The 19,494-nt window shown below is 50.0% G+C and overlaps 6 protein-coding genes across 6 annotated transcripts; 4 read left to right on the forward strand and 2 right to left on the reverse strand.

The window, feature by feature from the left end:
- Positions 1-2,916: 2,916 nt before the first annotated feature.
- Positions 2,917-4,309, reverse strand: EsH8_VI_000978 (uncharacterized protein; the record flags this gene model as incomplete). The annotated part of the gene is made up of 3 exons (XM_083272231.1): positions 2,917-3,557; positions 3,611-3,676; positions 3,838-4,309. 3 exons carry the CDS (start codon positions 4,307-4,309, stop codon positions 2,917-2,919), a joined length of 1,179 nt encoding a protein of 392 aa, XP_083127405.1.
- Positions 4,310-7,644: 3,335 nt separating this feature from the next.
- Positions 7,645-8,859, forward strand: EsH8_VI_000979 (putative methyltransferase-domain-containing protein; the record flags this gene model as incomplete). The annotated part of the gene is made up of 1 exon (XM_083272232.1): positions 7,645-8,859. The coding sequence occupies one exon, from the start codon at positions 7,645-7,647 to the stop codon at positions 8,857-8,859; it is 1,215 nt and encodes a 404-aa protein (XP_083127406.1).
- Positions 8,860-10,128: 1,269 nt separating this feature from the next.
- EsH8_VI_000980 (chromo domain-containing protein) lies at positions 10,129-11,345 on the forward strand (the record flags this gene model as incomplete). The annotated part of the gene is made up of 3 exons (XM_083272233.1): positions 10,129-10,168; positions 10,234-10,788; positions 10,843-11,345. 3 exons carry the CDS (start codon positions 10,129-10,131, stop codon positions 11,343-11,345), a joined length of 1,098 nt encoding a protein of 365 aa, XP_083127407.1.
- Positions 11,346-12,094: 749 nt separating this feature from the next.
- Positions 12,095-13,105, forward strand: EsH8_VI_000981 (asparaginase; the record flags this gene model as incomplete). Its single annotated transcript, XM_083272234.1, has 1 exon — positions 12,095-13,105. The coding sequence occupies one exon, from the start codon at positions 12,095-12,097 to the stop codon at positions 13,103-13,105; it is 1,011 nt and encodes a 336-aa protein (XP_083127408.1).
- Positions 13,106-14,351: 1,246 nt separating this feature from the next.
- Positions 14,352-15,248, reverse strand: EsH8_VI_000982 (uncharacterized protein; the record flags this gene model as incomplete). Its single annotated transcript, XM_083272235.1, has 2 exons — positions 14,352-15,005; positions 15,060-15,248. The coding sequence occupies 2 exons, from the start codon at positions 15,246-15,248 to the stop codon at positions 14,352-14,354; spliced, it is 843 nt and encodes a 280-aa protein (XP_083127409.1).
- Positions 15,249-16,157: 909 nt separating this feature from the next.
- EsH8_VI_000983 (uncharacterized protein) lies at positions 16,158-17,170 on the forward strand (the record flags this gene model as incomplete). Its single annotated transcript, XM_083272236.1, has 3 exons — positions 16,158-16,765; positions 16,824-16,972; positions 17,031-17,170. The coding sequence occupies 3 exons, from the start codon at positions 16,158-16,160 to the stop codon at positions 17,168-17,170; spliced, it is 897 nt and encodes a 298-aa protein (XP_083127410.1).
- Between the last annotated feature and the right edge of the window lie 2,324 nt (positions 17,171-19,494).

Here is a 19,494-nt window from a genome sequence, read left to right on the forward strand (position 1 = left end):
ACAGGCTGGGGCATAGACGAGAAGTGCACTACTGCGAGTTTTCGGGGGGGTGTTCGTTCTTGTGTCCTTTTTTTTTGGTTGGGGATCCTGGGAATGGTTGGGAGGAGAAGGCGGGTGTCAGCAGCCACACAGAGGGACCAGTGGGATGGCTAGATGCGAGGCTAGAGATTCCTCCGGAAAGTTGGTCCCGGGTTTTGGGGAGGAGCGGGGTTTGTGTGTGGCTTTTATTGGGGAGGGTTTTGGTTCTGTTTTTGGAGGGTCGATCCTTCTTGCCTTGTGGTCGTTGGACACGTGCGAGGAGACAAGATGCCGTTAGAGCTGGAAAGTAGATGGCCTCGATTTTCAAAGACTTGGTTGCTTTGAGCAGGCGGGAGGGGGAGGGGGGGAAACTAGAGGTGAGGGGGAGGGTCCGGCTGGAGTAGTTGATGCGCCTCATTCCCGTTGAAGATGATCAGTGAAGGAAACGACAAAGAGGGCTATCAGTAGCTTTGGCGCGGCTTCTGCTGGGATGTCTTGGTTATCGCCCGTTGTCGTCTTGATTGCTTCCTTCGTCTTTCGGTGCCGTTTCTGACGCCGAATGCCATCGGCTTTGTGTTCCCAGATATGAAAGACCGCCCCGTGGCTTTGGCTTACTGTGATTCGGTCCTTCGCTTTGATGTAGCCGATGGACAGTACAATGATATTATGAAGCCCACGTGGTCTGGCATTGTTAGAATACTATTTTTTGATAATATGCACTCTTAGAAGGGCTACATTGTGGTAATGAAAGAGCACCAGAAAAATGGTTTCATTCTTTTCATACATAGTCAATCTATTAACCTTCTGTGAGACTCTTTTCATGCTGATACAAGCATTAATTCACACAGTTTATAAATACATCCCTCTGTACTTGATAACATGGGAGAGGCTGCCTCGAGCAACACTGAAACTGCCACCACATGGGAAAAGCAAGAGTACCAAGTCCGCATGCAGCTATATAATACCAGCGTGCGGCTACTTGAATTCCAATCTCTTTTAAGTAATTATAAACAAGATGATTTCGCAACATCGCGGTGACAATACTCGCAAAGGCCTAGTCGGGAGTTGGATGGCCAACCTGTAACGCTTACAGAGCACGGCATTGTCTAGAAGCAGACCCCTCAATATACGATTTCAAGAGAAATGAGCCGTTCCTCACATGTCAGAAAATGCAGCACAAATCTGAAAAACCGATCGTCACCCGGTTCCGTTGGTGCTTTCGGGTTTTCAAGAGACATGTCGGCTGTTGTTCGAGTTGCGACGAGTAGCCGAGTGTCCAGCAGGGGGTGCAAGCGGGCAACAAACGACAGAATGACATGGATAGTAAAAGCAGTATCAAGGGGGCAAGTACCTAACCTGTTGATTCAAATAGCGTACCGAGAGCCGTGAGTCACTTGTGGAACGTCATCTGAATCAAGCAAGGAGATGGTGGATGCACTCACAGTTAAGTCCAGACGCATGTAACTGTCGTAATTTCAACTACAATGGAATACGCTTTTTTGATTTGATTATCTTCTCGTGATCGCTAGCCTCTAAGACGTCTATTGTGACTTCAAGGATGTTGATAGAAAGTTGATGGGCCTCCTTCATTATGTGAACTCCAGCGTAAGTGCTAAGAGATCAGTGAACGCGATCAACAATGCAAATAGCCTAAGCCAATGGAATAACTACTCCAACCGTACGCGTGATTATCGTCAAATTAATATCTTGTTAGTGGCTGTAGGCATGTGTCTGGTGTACCTGCCTTCAGAAGTCAGAGTCGTGTGGTTTTAATGGCCTGGGTATGTCAAAGGGTTACTACAGAAGTGGACGCCAGGGTTCGCCATATCTTAATAAAGGCAAGCAGCTCAATTGCTTACCACCATAGACAACCAGTGCTTCATACTGTGTTTTCTTTTGCTGTTAACTCAAAATCACATTGCTGTACAAAGAAGCCTTGCTCTCAAAGATAGAAAGAAAAAGCCAGCGTTGGTATGTATGTATGGATGAAACAAGCGAGTTAGAGAGAAGGGAAAAGAGAAAGGAGCTTACCTGCAGATACCACTCCAGTAGACATCACAATAGCAAGTCCGTCTGCTGTGATGTGTAAGACATTGCTCATCTGGCCCTGAAATCCTCGATAGGCCCCACGAGCTTGCACAACTTCCATCAGCGCATTGCCAACCATACTCTAGTGATCGAAACGTTCGAAAGCTGGTGGCTTCTTCCCAGCGTTTCGTTGCCGTAGAGCTATGCCCCTTCGTATTTCTCAAAGAGACTGCTACATTTTGGGGAGCCCCTCCTCCACAGCGTACATGTATTTCATTGACTCGTCCAACGCCCTCTTCTCCTCGTTCGACTTTTGACGGATCCCTTCCGTATCTGCCTTCAGCTCCCGTAGCTTGGCGGCATATACGGCATCAGACTTGCCCAGCTGGCTCGTCAAGTCAGCCTCCAGACTCCGCAGATGAAGCACGCAAGCCAGACGCACTTCACACAAACCCGCCCCAACGGAAAGGCTTACCACCGCCCCGCTCAGGGGTTTGCCCTCGTCGGTGACCTCGCGTTGCCCACCAAAGCATAAGATTTGGTGTATAAGCGACAGGTTACGACGAAGAGGATTGTTTTAAACTGTTGGTCTTTGATTCCAAGTAAAGTTTACAACTCATTCATCCACGCGTGACTTCAAGATAAATAGGCCAAGTAGAAAACAACCTGTTAGTCGTTTAGATATCAAAGAGCGTCACCAGGGGAGTGACCATGTGTCAAGGTGAGAACATCTGAAACAATGGAGTATATATCAACACGAACCAAAAAATGAGTTGTTAACAAATGTGCTTTACCTTCTTGAATGGTACGTGATATCTACCTTCTTGAAAAGCGCTCTAAGGGGATACATGAGATGTCCTATTGAGTTATCTAAAGAGCCGCGACTCCAATACCATCGAAGAAAACTTCATCCAAAAGGCTGAGCATCACCTTCACACCCTCCCATTGCTCGGTCACGCTACCACGGATCTGCTCTGGTGGCAGAATGAACCCGTTGTCACCGGTGTCTCGTAGCTCAATTAGATAAGACCATTCGGCTTTACCCACGCCATATGCATAATCATAACTTGCACCAGTTGTTGGATACAAGACCGCGCAGCCTGGGCCGTATGTGAAAGTGACACCCTCAACCCCCCGAATGGCATCGGACGCATATTGGGCCAAAAAAATGTGTTGCCCAAGCGTAGGGATATAGACTGTGCAGTTGTAACCAACAGGGGCGAGGAAATATTGACTGTAGCTGTGCCAGTCAATGTAGAGCTTAAGCCCCCCAGCATCACGTAGCTCGTCCACCAGCTTGTGCAGTCCTTGCATCTCCGGCGTGTCTGCTGGCTCGACACCCCTGTATACCTGCGAACACGGGTCTGTTGATGCCCCAAGGGGGTTGGCGTCCCACATGTACGGCCAGTTTCGGTTGATGTCGCGCCCATAACAGGTCGAGTTTGTCGAACTTGGGGGCGGCTGGCGATTCTTTCTCCATAACCTCTCGGTTGTTTGAGTGTACACAAAACCTATGATGCTTGTTAATATAGCTTGATGAAATGAATATGGTCACTCCACGCACCATCTGGGTTGACAAATGGGAAGACCCAAAAGTCGTATTTATCAACAAAACCGGTGGTTTCATTGTCTTTGCCATATCCTTGAATCAGCTGAAGCGTGAGATATTCAATCACCTGAGCACGCCTTATTAGTGGAATTCTTCAAAAATTACTTCTAAAAGATGACTAACGGGTGCGGAAATCCACTCCCTGGCATGAACAGTCCCGTGCCAAAGCACGGCTGGCTTACCAGGACCATCGGCACCCCAGAAATGAATGCCGAAAATGTCCCTGCCTTCGTACGAGGTCCCCGAAGAAACAATTTCAGAGTTGTTCGGAAACGCCTTGTGTAGGGCTTCAAAGTATGCCTTGTGGTCGTCGTAGGGATGGTAGCTGTCGTACCAGGAGAGGTCGTCAACCTGCCTCTTCCATGAGGAGCTCACAGTAGACTCTGTTGTAATCGAAATGCCCAGATCCTCGTGCATGACATGATAGTCCAGACCAAGGTCCCTGAACCGGGCAACCTGGTCGGGGGAAATAGCGATGTCAATATGTTTGTTCACCACGGTGTTCCACTCATCGAATTTGATTGACGACAATTTCTGTTGAACCGAGGCCGCTTCAGTGCCAGTTTTGACACGGAGGACTTGATAGCCATCATAGGACACGGGAGTGCTAGCGGCCACTAGCCCAAGGACTGCAGCAACAGCAAGAGGCCACATTATGATGAGTATGATCGAGCGGAAACGAACAATGGCAAGGTAACCAGCATCATTCAATTGCAGTGCTGCTTCAATTGTATTTATTCTGCACCTCTGCAGCTGGCGCACGTCATGGCAGCACAAATCGGCCTCATATACCGACATGCCCAAACTCTATGTGAACCCCTCAATAGTTGGAGAACGTTACAATGCAACTGAACACTGCGTATTGGCGCCTTCCTATTTTACTTTAGATGACCCTTGGCGACCTTGGCATGGCTTATCGAAAAGTCGCCAATGTCACCACTGCCCATCGGTATCGCACTCGCCGGTTAATTCTACAATCACAGCAGCTTGGCTGCAGGAACAAGATCAGCGAGCATTTGCATGTCGGTGTGGGGTCCGTTTTTGGGCAGTACCGAAAGATCCATCAAATAGAATGCACCGAAGATTCCGGAGGTCAGAAGAGAAAGGAGGCATTGAGGGGCATCCCGATCATCTGCATGTCATTTAAACTGAAGGTGGAGGCTATTGCGTGATACCATCCACGGCATCTTAAGCGTCTGTGTTTCCAAAGTAGTCACTAAGTTGAGTGATGGAAGAAGTCGGGGAAAACGTGAGGAGGACTTCCCATCACAATACCAATATTTCTCCCAAAAAGCATCTGCCGAATGCCTCTGATCCTTTTCATCATTAATCGGTCGATGAAAGGCGGGGGTTAAGATTAGCCTGTTCAATAAACTGGGCTTTTACACTTCCATATGCCGGCCCTCCCGGGCGGTATCGCAACACTGTGGAGCTTCATATAATTATGTCTTGCTTCACGGGTTTAAAGTTACCGCACTTACCTTAGACTGATTTCTGACCCCTGGGCGACCTATCGAATGCTGCACAGCTGAGTATAATAGGCAACCAACATAAATCTCGGGAGCCGCATGAGAGGTAGTCAGGTTATGGAATTGCATCGTTGAATTTAAGACGAGTGGCAAGTTCGGCGATCCTTCCTGGCTGTTGACTACTGTGAGTAACTATGATGATATGATGACGACTGGGACTTCGTAGTCCAGTACCTCAAAAAGCACTTGACTTTGCCATTACTCAGTGAAATGACGAAAGCACGCAATCGAGATATTCCATCAGCACGATGTTTATCTCGTAGGAACTTTGCAATATGTCTTTACACAGGACTCTCAATTATTACTTGGGGTCTATGTCTACAAAGTCACATGTTTTCTTTAGGAATTCTTATTCTAAGCACTTCATGTTTTATAACTCTAATCTGGGTACAGTATAAACCCCCTGCATATATAGCACAACCTCGTTAGTTATGACATATCAGAATAATTAAGCAAGGAAACTCCGTATATGTTAAGATCGGTAGCGGAGACTGAGCGGCATTCTGGAATACACGAAGGTCCGTATGGAAACTCATAGGAATGACGGGCGATCCTAAGAGTCCGGGAAAACTAGGATCATTTTCATCTGTTCTTGCGCATGTTTACCTTTATTACCTGTTGAGTGCATGGAAGATGCATATTAATCAGAGCAACTTAAGCTAGCCGGTATTAGGGTTGTCTTCATGGTTATCACTAATCCCCAAGAGTCATTTGCCAGAGCCAGAATAGATTCGCGGCCAGAGGAACAGAATTTAGAAAACACCAAAGATATACGGTAAATACCGAGTACCTACCCAAATTTGCGTGACGAAGCCATCTCGATTCTCGAGCCAGGTTCCACTTCGGCCACAAAAATGGTCTCCCCTCTCGGCGCCGTTCTGCTTGATCTGCGGCATGCAAGGTCTTCCGCAGAGCGATTCACTATACAGCCTTCACGAGAGACAGACCACCGGAACCAAGTATCTATTTTGAACGGTGTAGATTGCGGATCTTAGCCTTGCATCTGCCCCCCGGAACAGCTGCTAGCCGCTCGGTGTATGTGAGGAACATTTTAACCTGAAACGTAGCACCATGACGTCCCTAGCTAGATTTAAGTTCTTCGACTCGGCTTACTGTATGACCTGAGTACACATTCGCGCCCACTACAGTCGTCGGGTTGGGGGGAACCGGGCAAGCCGCCAGCCGTATAGCGATTGGCCTATGATATCGTATTCTGAGAGACAAGAATCGGCCATGACTGAAGAAGGGGCAGTGGAATGACTGTAATGGACTAGAATGTTCTGGTTTATTGGTTGACGAGATTGTTGAAGTGCGTTTGTTGTTTGGTGAGGTCTCTGGGAGATACGTTCAATCCTGACATCAAACCAAGGGCATGGACTGACAGTGCAATACCACATCCGCTAGCACATGATATATATCTTATTATCTTGGACTAATTCTCGAACAAGTTTTGACATATATGAGCTTGTGCTTGAAAATATGAGATGCGGCATAATGAATCATATCGGACAAGTCGAGCGGTCACCGAGCATTCACCGAGGTTGAAATGGGCAAGGTGTGGTTGAGACAGCTTCTTAGACCTGAATAAGAAAGCGACCGCCCAGCGACAGCCAGTGAAAGGCGGTGGATTCAACGGTGGCAACGGGTCAACCCGACAGCGAAGGCGAGTCATTTTCAGGCCAATGGTAAGAGCTGAGGGAGCCCTCAGTCCTTCGGCATAAACGCTGCCGAAGACGCATGTGTTTTTCTTTGTCTGGTCTAGACCAGGCGACGCCGTCCTTTGACGATTTGTTTCAACATGGGACCAAGGGGCAGATGGCAAACAATTGATTCGGGAGCCAATCTGACATTTGCCCACAGCACGTGAGCCAATCTACTGTGTAAGTGGACGAGTGCACGGGGGCTCGGAAGTTCCGATACGAGCATGGTTATGTGCATGCATTCAAGGAGCGCGCAGGCTACTACACCCAGGGGCTCTCACCGGCATTCGTGAGCGCTTTTTGTGCCATTTATCTTAAGACCAAGGGCGTCCTCGCTGTTTGTACGTCTGCGGGGCATTCGGGCCCCTTTATCTGGTTTATCTGGGGTAGATGGACATGGGCTACCATAATACACTAGTATGGAGAAGCCTGCGAGGAACACAATCCACCCGAAGTTCTAGGCACGGACACAGACCCAAGGATAGGGCAATCAAAAATTTTCACGATGCCCTCACTTAGGCAAGCGGGTCCCGTCCGTGTCGGGGCCTGACACACACTACGATAGGCACCTTATCTTTCGATCCCGCCCACCTCGGTGCACGATGCTTTAGTCCCTTTTCCGACGCCCCGGGGTTTCTTCTTCTTCTTTTTTTAATGACCCATCTTCACTCTCTTCGTTCCGATCTCGCTCTCTACTCGCCTCGTCGGTAGTTCATCGTTTTGCACATCACTCGCCACCACCCCGGGCGAGACGGGACAAATGGGACCGGCAGCGCACCCGCTGCCGCCATCGAGCAGCCTTCCGCCGTTGCGGACCTTGGAACAGCTCACCGAAGCCGATATCACGTCCGCGCTGCAGGGTTTATCCACAATCTACTGCTCGCTGCCCGTCTCGGTCGCCTTCCAGCTCACCCCCGAGTCCCAGAAGTACTCTCATAACCAGAAATCCCTCGCTGACTCTGGTTATGTATCCGAGAACGACGATGATCACGAGGACATTGATGGCGTCGACCATCACATTGCAGCCCTCAGAATAGACACCTTCGAGCGCAACTTTGCCGAGCGTTGGTTGACCGGCTTCATCGCCCGAGCAGAAACCCTTTGCTGCTTCGCCTCCGAGGAAGCCTGCCAGCACGCCTTGGACCAGGCCTCCTGCGTGCTCCAGGCCATTTTCGCCCCACCTACCGCCCAAGACGCCCAAGATGAGGAGGACCAGGACTTTGCACGAGAGTTCGCATTCGAGCTCGAGCTCCCGGAGGAGCTGCAGAAAAGTGTCCCGGTCACTGTGCGACTGAACGACAAGTTGGCGGGCACCAACTCTGCCGACCCCGACGACGTCGGCCTCCAAAGCTGGGGCGCCTCGATTCTGTTCTCTGATATTGTGTGCGCCTCACCTGCCCGATTCGGCCTGACGCAGCCCGCGCTCGGCTCCTCGCCGCGCATAATCGAGCTGGGCGCTGGTACCGGGCTGGTCAGCCTGCTGCTCGGTAACGTGCTGCCTCACCTGGGAGCTACGGACCCGACAATCGTCGCGACAGACTACCACCCGGCCGTCCTCGAGAACCTGCGATCCAACGTCGCCCTCAACTTTCCGGCGCCCGGATCGGGCCACATCCAGACGGCGACCCTTGACTGGTCTGCGCCTGTGCTGGACGCGCCTCTGGACATTCCGGCGGATGTCATCATCGCAACGGACGTAATCTACGCTCCGGAGCATGCAATCTGGCTGCGCGACTGCGCGACGTCTCTGTTGGCGCAGAACGGAGTTTTCTGGCTCGTTGTTACCGTCCGTCGGAACGGTCGCTTCAACGGTGTCAGCGACAGCGTGGAGGCAGCTTTCGCCGCGGCCGATCGCCCTCAGGGCAGGGATGGAAGAATGCTCGCCATCCTGGACGCAGAGATGCTGGAAAAGCGCACTGGAGTTGGAAGGGGTGACGAGAGTGGATATAAGCTGCTCCGAATTGGGTGGGCATAGAGTATGGAGTATCTAATGGGGATATGAGACATGAGACACGACCCATAAGAGCATAGAAAGTTCAAAGATCATAGACGGGTTAGACCTTATAGACCAGCTTTGCATGCGAGATAGTTAGAGATTAGAGGTCTAGTATGTGTGTTAATCACCATACTAGTTAGAGGAAAAGAGTAAACCCAGCGATGGGTGTAATAGATATGTTCAAGCGGTTGCTGAGAGGCAAAAGAAACATCACTCTTATAGTTGAAGGGATGTGGGTTGTTTGTTCACATGTAGATCACCTCGTCCACCTTACAATCCTCCGTCTAAGAGGAGTACTCGGGGACCCGGAAAACTCCAGAGCAAAACGCCCCAGCGTGGCATCCCCCCCCCATGAAGTCCCAGAGGCGGTTCTAAGCCAAGCAGCTTGCAGCCAGTTTTGTACACCTTTTCTGCAGCGGCCTTGACCAGAAGCAAAACAACACAGTCAGCGATAGCACCGGTGACTTGGAAAACCTCGACACAAAACGTAATGATCAGTTAAAAAACATACAACACCAGGTATTCGCTGGTCGTCACCGACCCAACTACTAATCCGGCCCTCACTGGCTTATCTATGGGAGAGCGGACGGGATCCCGAGTTCTCCAGTGGGTATGGTCGTATGTGATAGACTTGGTGTTGAAAGTTGCTCAAAACCCTGCGCCACATGCGCACAACATCGAACAGGTGAGAATTCGTTCACGTACATGCCAAAGACCACAGTACATCACGATAGGTGTTTTAAGGGTCGAGAAGCCCCTTGATTCTTAACTAGATGTCTGGTTTGTGAGAATTGATATCCCCGCATGTTCATGTGCAGAAAACCATCTTGCTAAACAGTTGGGCGATTGTTGGAAGCCGAAAAACATCAATTTGGAAGTATTACAAAGTCTATGACGCGAAACTCATTTACAAAACCCCCTGTCACGGTTTCAGACGGATTAATTCCCGTAGAGACTGGCGATGCAATCTTTTCAAATCTCACTATCGTAAGAGCCGTGGCCTGGATGTGAGCAAACAGATACTGCCGCAGCTGCCGGGCCTTGGAATCTCCGCCGAGGCCCACATCGGCCCCGGGGCTCCGGCCCACTGAAAATAAGGTACCTGTGATGGAAAAAAAGCCGACGCGAACGCGTCCCATACGCGGCGGCTCAGAGACAACTTTCTTATCCGCGTCTCCTCCGCAACCGGCAACCGGCCTATATTCACCCTCACCCCTCACTCATATTTATTATTCTGCCGTCGCAGCCATGGTTCGAGGCAAAGGTTCCTCCAAGCTTGCTGGGGAAGGTACGTTTCTGAAGACATGTCGGTGCACGCAGCTCGGTGCAGCCAAACTGACAGTCGCGTTGCAGAAATCCCCTATGACGCGATTAAGAAAATCGTTACGCACTCTCTCGACCCCGAAACCGCCCTCGTAACCCTCACCGTCCTCGTCAAAGGCGCCCGAGAAGTCCTCTCCGAATGGGACGTACAAGAACACCGCTCAGCCCTTCTATATGATTACTGGGCAAGCTTCAATGGCAAAACCCGCCAAGACATTCTCGGAATTGGAGAGCTGTACCACCCCTTCAGGGTGCTTCGGCACCGTCGCGTCCGCGGCCAGTGGCAGGTGCTTGTTCAATGGCTGGGCTACTCGAACGAAGGCGAAGACGTCTCTTGGGAGCCGGCCGTGAAGATCCGTGCCGATGCGCTCGACGTGCTGACCGACTACTGCGGTCACTTGGATGACGAAAACGCAAAGGCTGCTTTGCTTGGACCCACGGCGCAAGGAAACGAGGCAGCAGGTGTCACTGAGGAGAACGAAGCCAAGCCAGTCGCGACCCCCGCGTCTGCCAAACAAAGTGGGAAGCGCAAGCGAGAAAGCCTCGTTCAGCAGACCGAGCCTGCCAGCGACAAGCGTCGACGCTGTAAGCTTTAACCCCTTTAATTGATGTTGTATCTCCCCTAATTGAAACTCGTAGCAGCCAGGTACGACTCAACACCTGCTGCCAAAGCACCGGTGGCCAAGACACCAACTTCGAAGCGCAGACAATCGCAAGCGCCTGCCGATGCCCCCACGCCGCAAACAACAACCAAACTCTCGGGCTCCGCTCGTCGGCAATCGAAGATTCCCGTCGATGAGAGCACGAGTGCAGTTTCGTCTCCTGCCCGAGCCCAACCTCAGTCGAGACGGAAGAGCACACGAGCTGCCTCTGTCGCACCTGCCTCGGTGTCGGCTCAGCGCCTGAGTCCTGCAGATATTCCCCGGACGATGCTGTGGTTCATGGATGACTTCACTGTCGGCGACATGCAGAAGGTGTGCCGTTTCATCGACGAGCAATGCACAGGGAAGCTCCGGCTCCCATTATACAGCGGTGGTGACTGGGACGGCAAGGCAGCAAGCGGAAGATGGGAGGACGTGTTCATGGTAAGCCCGCTTGGGCGCTTGGGCCGGTATGATAATGAGGAGGAGAAAGAAGAATAGATCAGGGTCCGGTTATCACCGCGGAGGACCGGCTGGTGCAGATCGGCGTTTGGGAAGATAGCAAGGGATTAGTTCAAGCGGAAAGTGCTCCAGCGCCACTGGATGGTTCTGGTCAAGGTTTTACACAAACCAGGCTCAAGCCGATCAAAGCTAACTACGAATTATGATGCATTTCTTCAAGTTTTCCCCGGCTTCATTGTCACCTTACCCGGCCGCCCTATATCCATCGTGTGTATTTGACATTTGGCGGTTTCTGTTATTTGGGATTCCTAAATGATCACATTTCCTTGGACTATGCTCGATTGGGGTTTGTGGCCTCGCCGGCCGTTGTTTGGGTCCAACGCTGGCCTCCACTGGTATCTTTTGAAAAGTTGGTGGGAGTGGGTGTAACAGCTGATCAAGACACGGTATGCTTTATTCCCGCTATCATTGTTTGTTGTCGACGGCACCCTGCTGAATCTTTCCGGATAGGGCATTTTATCAAATATCCAACTCGAACTCTACAGCTACCCTCCAAAATGGCCGCTGAACGATGAAGAAAGTCAAAGTTACAACACTTATTCTGAGATTTTACTGTCACTACGATTGAGCGACACGCAGTGTTTGAATCGCTAAGCGGCATAAGAAAAACGTCGGATCTCTTTCGCAACAGCCTGCAACTCACAATGCCTTGTCGCCAACATGACCTACTCAAACAAAATCCCAACCACCAACATTTGCAAGACACGCAAAAGTTCAGGACGACAAAAATGAGTGTCGAATCTTCGAAACCCCTAGGGAGAATTGCTTTCATTGGGACAGGTGGCACCGTCGCCTCAAAAGGGGATGATGAATACGACATCCTTGACTACAACGCAAACGGCCAACGCTTCGGTGCCGAGGTCGTGATCAACGAAACTGGGGTCAAAAACCTTGCCGAGGTCGAGATTGTTAGCTTCAGCCCAATCGATAGCACTGCCATCACCCCTAATCATTGGCACGACCTTGCCGAAAGATGCTGCGCCCTGGCCAAAGACTCAAGCATCCGTGGTATTGTGATCGGCCACGGGACAGCAAGTCTTGAAGAGACAGCGTGGGCTCTCTCACTAGTCCTCGACCTCGACATTCCTGTCGTCGTCACTGGATCCATGCGTCCTTTGAATGGAATCTCTTCTGATGCCACGGCCAACCTGACCGCCGCCTTCCGCGTGGCTGCTCACCCGTTCCCCGCGGGGGAGAAACACGGAGTTATGGTGGTGTTCAACGACGAAATACACTCGCCTCGCGCCGTGACAAAATCGCACACCCTTCGCCTCGGTGCCTTCCAGTCTCCATGGCTGGGCCCAATTGGCTACGTGGACGGCGACAACGTGAATCTCACAGCAAAGCGAAAGACGTCGACCAGTGCACAATTCTCCCACCATCTACTACGTGATATGCCTCGCGTCGACGTCGTATACAGCTACGTTGGAGCCGACGGGACCGCAGTTGAAGCATTCGTTCAGGCCGGGGCGAAGGGCATCATTTCCGCTGGCTTTGGGCCTGGTTTAGGGGCCCCGCAAGAGATCGAGGCATTCCGAAACGCGATTTCCAAAGGCGTCACTGTGGTGCAGTCGTCGAGGCTTGGTGCGGGAACAGTGGTGGACAGCGCCCATCACAAGGGTCTTAAAATCATTGCTGGGAGCGACCTCAATCCTCAAAAGGCTAGGATACTCCTCTCTTTGTGCCTTGCTCGTCAAGATGGGAGACGGAAAATCGAAAGTGTGTTCAGCTCTGTATGATTACGAAACGTTCTCATGCGTGTTGCGTGGGGGGTTACATACCTGAGATTCTCGGCAAGAACTGTTTCGAACCAGGTGTCAGTGTGGAAACCGCAAGTCTGCCTACGCTCAACGTCTTATCGGCTTGCCAGGAACCATTCCTTGCTGCTCGTATGGGTCTTGTATCCATCATGAAGCTGGCACACTTTCGCGAAAGGGCGTTTTGCTCTAGCACGTTAACTTCCAGACCAGATAATAAATCATCATCATTAACGCCGTTATTAACATTGGAAATTAGACCCTGGTTTTTCGAGGAGAGGATATATTAGCCATGAAAATTGCGAACGAAACAAATCTCTATGTTTTGTGAAGTCTTGTATCCAACATGTGTGAATGGCCTCCCTTTCCGAAACGGACCAAAGAGCATGTGGTTTTCCGTCATACTTAACGTTTCGCCGTTTGTACACCCAAAACTAATTTTTGAAATTGAATGCAAACCTCTTTCGATATTCGTTCGATGTCAGAAAGCTAAAGACGTGCATTTACAGATCGTCTCATTTGGCGGGATGGAAACACCATGCACGTCTAGCAAACTCTGGGAAAGGGAATGTTGGGTTTACTCTAGTGGATCATAGAACCGAGAATGAATAGGGTTTATTACAATGTCCCAATCCATTCTAATAGAATGGCCGTATATAACGTAGGCATCATGTATAACCTCATTGTGTCTTCTGCTTATTAAGGCTCGACGACAGCAAACATCTACGCCGATTGACAGGTGCATTGAGGGAGCTTGCCAACTAGAACAGGATGCCCGTAATTTGTCAGCTGCCAGTCATGCTAAGAAACATGTCTCCAGTCAAGAGCTACGCTACCTTGCTCTTTGATCCATGCGAGTGACAGCACACGAACTGGCTAGCACCCCTGCACTATAATCCTTTCCTTCGATCCCGCCAGGGTTGTTCATTCTGGGGTACTATGCAAGGTGATTGATGAATTTGAAAGAGTGGGTTTAAGTTAGAGAAGGAAGTATTCGCATTCACTTATGAGATACTGGGAAAATACATTTGGTCCCGTGACAAAACATTTGATCTCCGTACCCTGTTTCGCTTTATTCGAATGACATATCAGTCGGATCAACGACAAAAGACGATACCATCTTGATCAGATTTGTTACAAAGACCACCATATTATTAAACTACGTCGCTCTTCCTATTAAGTTTCAGCAGTTAAGAGATATTAGAATGATAGAACGACAGAATGAATCCTAATTCGCTTGTTTCGAGGTTCTTCTGTGTCTTGATCTTCGCTTCTCGTACGTCTTTCCTTCCATGGATTGATGCTGCTCTGTGATCCAACCCTTCTCATTTATTTCTGGTGCTTCACTCTGTCGCTTTTCTTTAATTTCCATCCCCGCATTCTGTGTCTCCGGGGGTGGTGCTGCCTTAACCCCGGTATCTTCCTGCATTGTCGATTGTTCCTGCGGCTGGGTTGCTCTCTCGGGAACAACATACTCTGGCTTGCTCGTTCTCAGCTCCCGCCGAAACAGTTCTATTTCTATCACCACGCGTCCCTCCTGACCCAACATTCTTCGCAAACCATCCCCGTCATGGTCAAAGTACAATCCCCAAACACCGCTGTCCTCCAAGACAGCACAGAAGCCCTCCCATCCACAAAGTGTGAGCCGACGATCTTGACGAGTGCATTCCCAAGGACCTGTGATGTTTCCATCTGACGCGGCTCGATTACCGAAACGAAGTTGATATGTCAACGGGTCCACGAATATCCAATTCATAATCGGGGCTTCATGGGTGATTGTGCTCACCATTCCAGAGAACGGAGAGTCGGGATACGGGAGGTAGTAGCCTTCAAAAGGGTGACCAAAGGGTACATCATATGCTGTGCCGGTGTCAACGAACAGCTGCGGCATTGTCAGGGAGTGTCTCTCAAGTCTTGAGTGGGGAAAGAAGCTTACCCTGTCGCCAGATAATACTACACGACGCCCCTCCAGATAAGGACTGAACTGAGATGACTTGGGGCAATGGACAATAAGGTTGTTCTTTCGGCTCCGGTGCTCTTCTCGGCGTGATTTGGCCATGGAGGCCTTGATGCCCTCGGAAGCTCCGACAGCGGTGCCGAAGCTGACAAGGAGTGAAAGCGCCATCTCCACTTGCTGTGTATTGATGTCCGGTGAAAGACAAACACGGATAGAGAGATGAAGGCCGAGCAAAGCAATTGCTGATGAGTGCTTGAATCAATGCACCCAGGAGAGAAAAAGTGGTATGTGTGTTTTCCACCTAACGGTCCGCGCCTAGCAACGTGGTCGCCTTCTGATTCAGACGGCTGCTTGTACGGTTGGCCGTGATCCAGCTCACACGCTGTGTTGGTGACGAAAGTGCGGTACCGACGGTTTCGGGCGGATTTCCCAAGTCCACAGTTTGGTTTGCTGCTTGATGCGTTTCAGGCTGTGAAACCTCATAAGATCAGAAGGAAAGTTGGATGAAAATTGAAGACCATCGACTGATGTTTGCGGGCTTTAACGGCAGGCATCTAACCAAAGGTCGATTTCTTGCAGTCTCATTGGAAGATGTCAGATGCGATTCCTTCGGAGCAGATCTTCGCTGACCCCTGATCGATGTTGTTGAAACTCCCTGGCATAAGGGTCTTTGCATGGTTCTGGCGGTCGCAGGACCCTTGTCATAGCTCCCCATAAGGCACTCTGAGACATAGACGAACCCCGATGTGACCCAAAAACGTTCTATCGACTCACCCAAATCGTACCATGCTGGCCATTTTCCAGATGTTCTGGAAACGCGAGCGCCATCCGCATGAGCGAACTTCGCTTACCGGCGCGTTCTGGCCAAGGCTGACAAAACACGATGCAAAGTACAATCCGAGCGGCTAGTTTCAACATCGGACGATGTCAGTCTACTCCCCAGGAAGCCACCGCTCCTGTAGCAAATTGACCCGAAATGCATGGACAGAGAAGATGGATAGCATCAAGTAATTATACCGGGTTCTGTCAGCCGCGCTCGGGATGGAAGCTTAAAGCTCCCCATGCTCCCCCTCCACGATGGCTAACCAAGCCTCCTCCCAATCCAATCCACCAAGCACTGCGACAGACACAGCCAGTAAACCAGCGGGAACAGGTTCCCCCATCGCCACGATATCTTCAAAAGTCGACTCCAAGCAGCAGCCACCACTAGTTCCCAAGAGACCAAGTCACGCACCGCGATCCCTAAGCACATCCTCAAAGCGTGTGTCTGTTGTAGAATCCACTGCCAAACCAACCGAAGACAATTCTGTTGCGCCAGGAGCCCTCAGGAGATCTCTTTCTATCAAGCTTCCCATCAGAGTCGCGACAGACAGCTTTCCACCAGCCAACCGCTCCCGCGCACAATCACTCCCGCAACAGTCCGACACTCCAAGTCATCAACGTCACAAGTCAAAACGAGGCTCGCTTTCATCCATTGGTGAGAGCATCACTGCGGCAGTTCCAGTAGTTTCTGAAGAACCTCGAGTCCTAAGCCCAACCCCGTCCATCCGGTCGCTCTCTGAACAGTTCTTAAAAGAACGTGGCCTCCTTAATACCGAACCAGTGGCCGAAACAAGTTCGCCCGAAGAGATACAACATTCCTTACAAGATCAAGTTGTCAAATATCTAACTACAATGTCTTCTCCGTACGTAACTCTGCATCCGATTGTCGACCTTTCAAAGCTGACTTGACTGGTATTTCAGTCAAAAAACCTCCGCCGATGAGCAGCCCCGCGCGCCTGCCTACCCCACATCCTACCCCCAGACAAACCCTGCGATGAAGGGAAACATGTCTGCACCAGGTCTGCCGGTTCCCATGCCGAATCTGTCTGGCACTGCAAACGGTCCAATTGGTAAGATCCCCGCCTCTTCTCCATTAATATAGACGGAAATGTTAACGCGCGCCTTCAGGAAACCTTCTTAAGGGCCCTGTCGATGACAATGGCAAGCTGAAGAGCGCGGCCCTGATGGTTGGCATCAAGTTGGATCTTGAGGCCGAAGTTCATTTGACTGCTCGCATCCGCGGTGACATTCTGGTTGGCCTGTACTAAGTGACATTTGACTCGCAAATACGGATATTTTAGGCGTCGCTTGGAGAAGCCGGAAAGACTGAACTTCGTCGATGCTTGAGCAGAGGCCCACACAAAAGTAGACGAAGTTCTCGGCTAAGTATGCAAACAAGCAGTGGGAGGAACGATTCGATTAGCCGCGACTTGATTAAGAGATGAAAAGATGATATCGGATTGGAATATCTTTGCTTGTCGGAGCGATGGTCGGGGAGCAACTATGGTAGACTGGAAATCTCTTTTTGTATCGCAATAATACCAGGTGTATCACTATCACGTCATTCCTTTTAAGAATATTAAGTGTCGTCTATGTTGGAAAGAATAGAAAATACTCATGTGTTTTAGAGCCCGATGGAACGAGACAAAAACTTGAAATGCTTTTACGATAAGCAAATCTAGCCTTGGGTCCATTGAAGAGAAGCCCTGCTCACGCCGACACCTATGGCTAGTCGTACGCCTGGCTCTTCACCCAGAATAAGTTAGAGTAATAAGGCTAATATAATACTGACGAAACTTCAATTCATTTAACCCATTCACTCAAGTGCACTGTAGCGTATTTTAACTTCTTGTTGTATCATAATTATACCCTCAAGTTTCATGGTCAATTACAAATCTTTCCAAGTGCAGTAGCCTGGATACTATGGAGTACTTCAAGTAGATAAAGTTCTGAATAGTGAATGAAATCTTGAGTTGTTACTTCCGGACTGGAATGCCTTTGCCAATGGTACTGATGTAACTCGCTTCATTTGGTCATGCCTCTCTGCTTCGCTTATCAGTGATGTCCTTCATGCGCCTCCTGCTTTTCCACCATGATTTGCTTCTCTTTCGCCCAGTCTAGAATGCGATCAAACTTGGGACACCTGTGCTGGGTGTCAAAGTCCGGTTGTACTCCTTTGGAGCCAGTGGTGTGCAAAAATGGGGTAGCATCTGCGTAGCACATAAGTCGAACACGCAACGCCTCGATGCAATGGTCTACATGCTATAGAATGTCAGCATAACATGACTGTGATAGAGTGGGGAACCTAGGAATAATTTGCCTAAGAGTTCAACGTTAAGATAGAAGTGACTTACTGCAAGAACGAGCTCTTCGTCGCCGTGGAATGCTGGATCATCGCTATAGTCATACTGCTCTTTGTGCGTATACTGACGAACCAGGTTCAGACAATGAAGATTGTGGAAGACTTCGAGGCCAGCCAAAAGATTTCCGGACTTAGTACGCGCCCAGGCGTCTCCTTTTATCCCGTCCGCAGACTTATTCAGAGCTGGTAAACTCAAATCCGAAAGGTCAAACGAACCATCTAAATGCACATGATAAGACACCACACACGTGGTTTGGGTAGAGGTCGACTTACAATACCAAAGATCTTTCCATTTTGCTTCCAGATCTGGAGTTGGCTTTCCTTTGTAAGGGCTTGGTTTCCAAAATGCGTTGTCAAGCTGTACGTCCTCGTATTCAAATGCTTCATGAGCCGGGGCTATATGATACATCAGTACGAGTTATATGCTGAAACGATTTTGCTCGACTAGAGTATCTACACGGTGCGGGATCTCAACATACATGGAACATTCAGTTTCCTGACGCATTCTTGATCGGTTGGTACTCTCGGGTGCAGATGAAGCCAGAGGGACAATACCAAGAACAGACAACTAACAACGAACAGAGGTGCCGTAAGCTGGGTCTGTAGAGATTTGTGTCGATTGTCTCTCTGATGTACAAATTTCGATTCGCTCTCATCTGAGAGAAATGCTTCCGTCTCGGCGACTGTGACGTCCTTGTCGTCCCCAGCCCGTCCAGATCCGTTGAACATCTTTATGGAATTTCTTTCGCCTAAACCTGGCGGTTGGTCGTGAAATGTGTATGAAAAAACGCAAAGTTCAGAGATAACTCGTGAAAATTCGACTGCACTCTGAAGTCACCCCTCATCACCGTGGATTCAGGACCGTTAAGTCTGTAGTGATAGATTAGCGGCTCCCGACAAGCCATGACTCGCTGCCGATAATGCTTTGTAGCCAGTATATACTAGATCCCTACTGATGGGGCGAGAACTGAACCAATGTCGAACCAAAACCCCGTTAGCCGTGCTGGGAGTCAGGGAACTTTTGCTCCACACTATCCTATTGCAGTATTGCGCCAAAAATGATTTGCCAGATATGCTGACTCGGTGTACATGAATGCACGCTGACCTTCCTATTTCGTGATGTCAACCGATAGCGAGAAGCTTGTTTCAATCTAATATTTGGCCATTGGGGTCTGAAGGCCCGAGCGTCCAGGCTCCTTAGCTGTAAGGTCGTAACCGTTGCGGTCCCCA

This window comes from Colletotrichum jinshuiense, chromosome 6 (assembly GCF_051148585.1).
Source record: "Colletotrichum jinshuiense chromosome 6, complete sequence".
Classification (NCBI taxonomy): domain Eukaryota; kingdom Fungi; phylum Ascomycota; class Sordariomycetes; order Glomerellales; family Glomerellaceae; genus Colletotrichum; species Colletotrichum jinshuiense.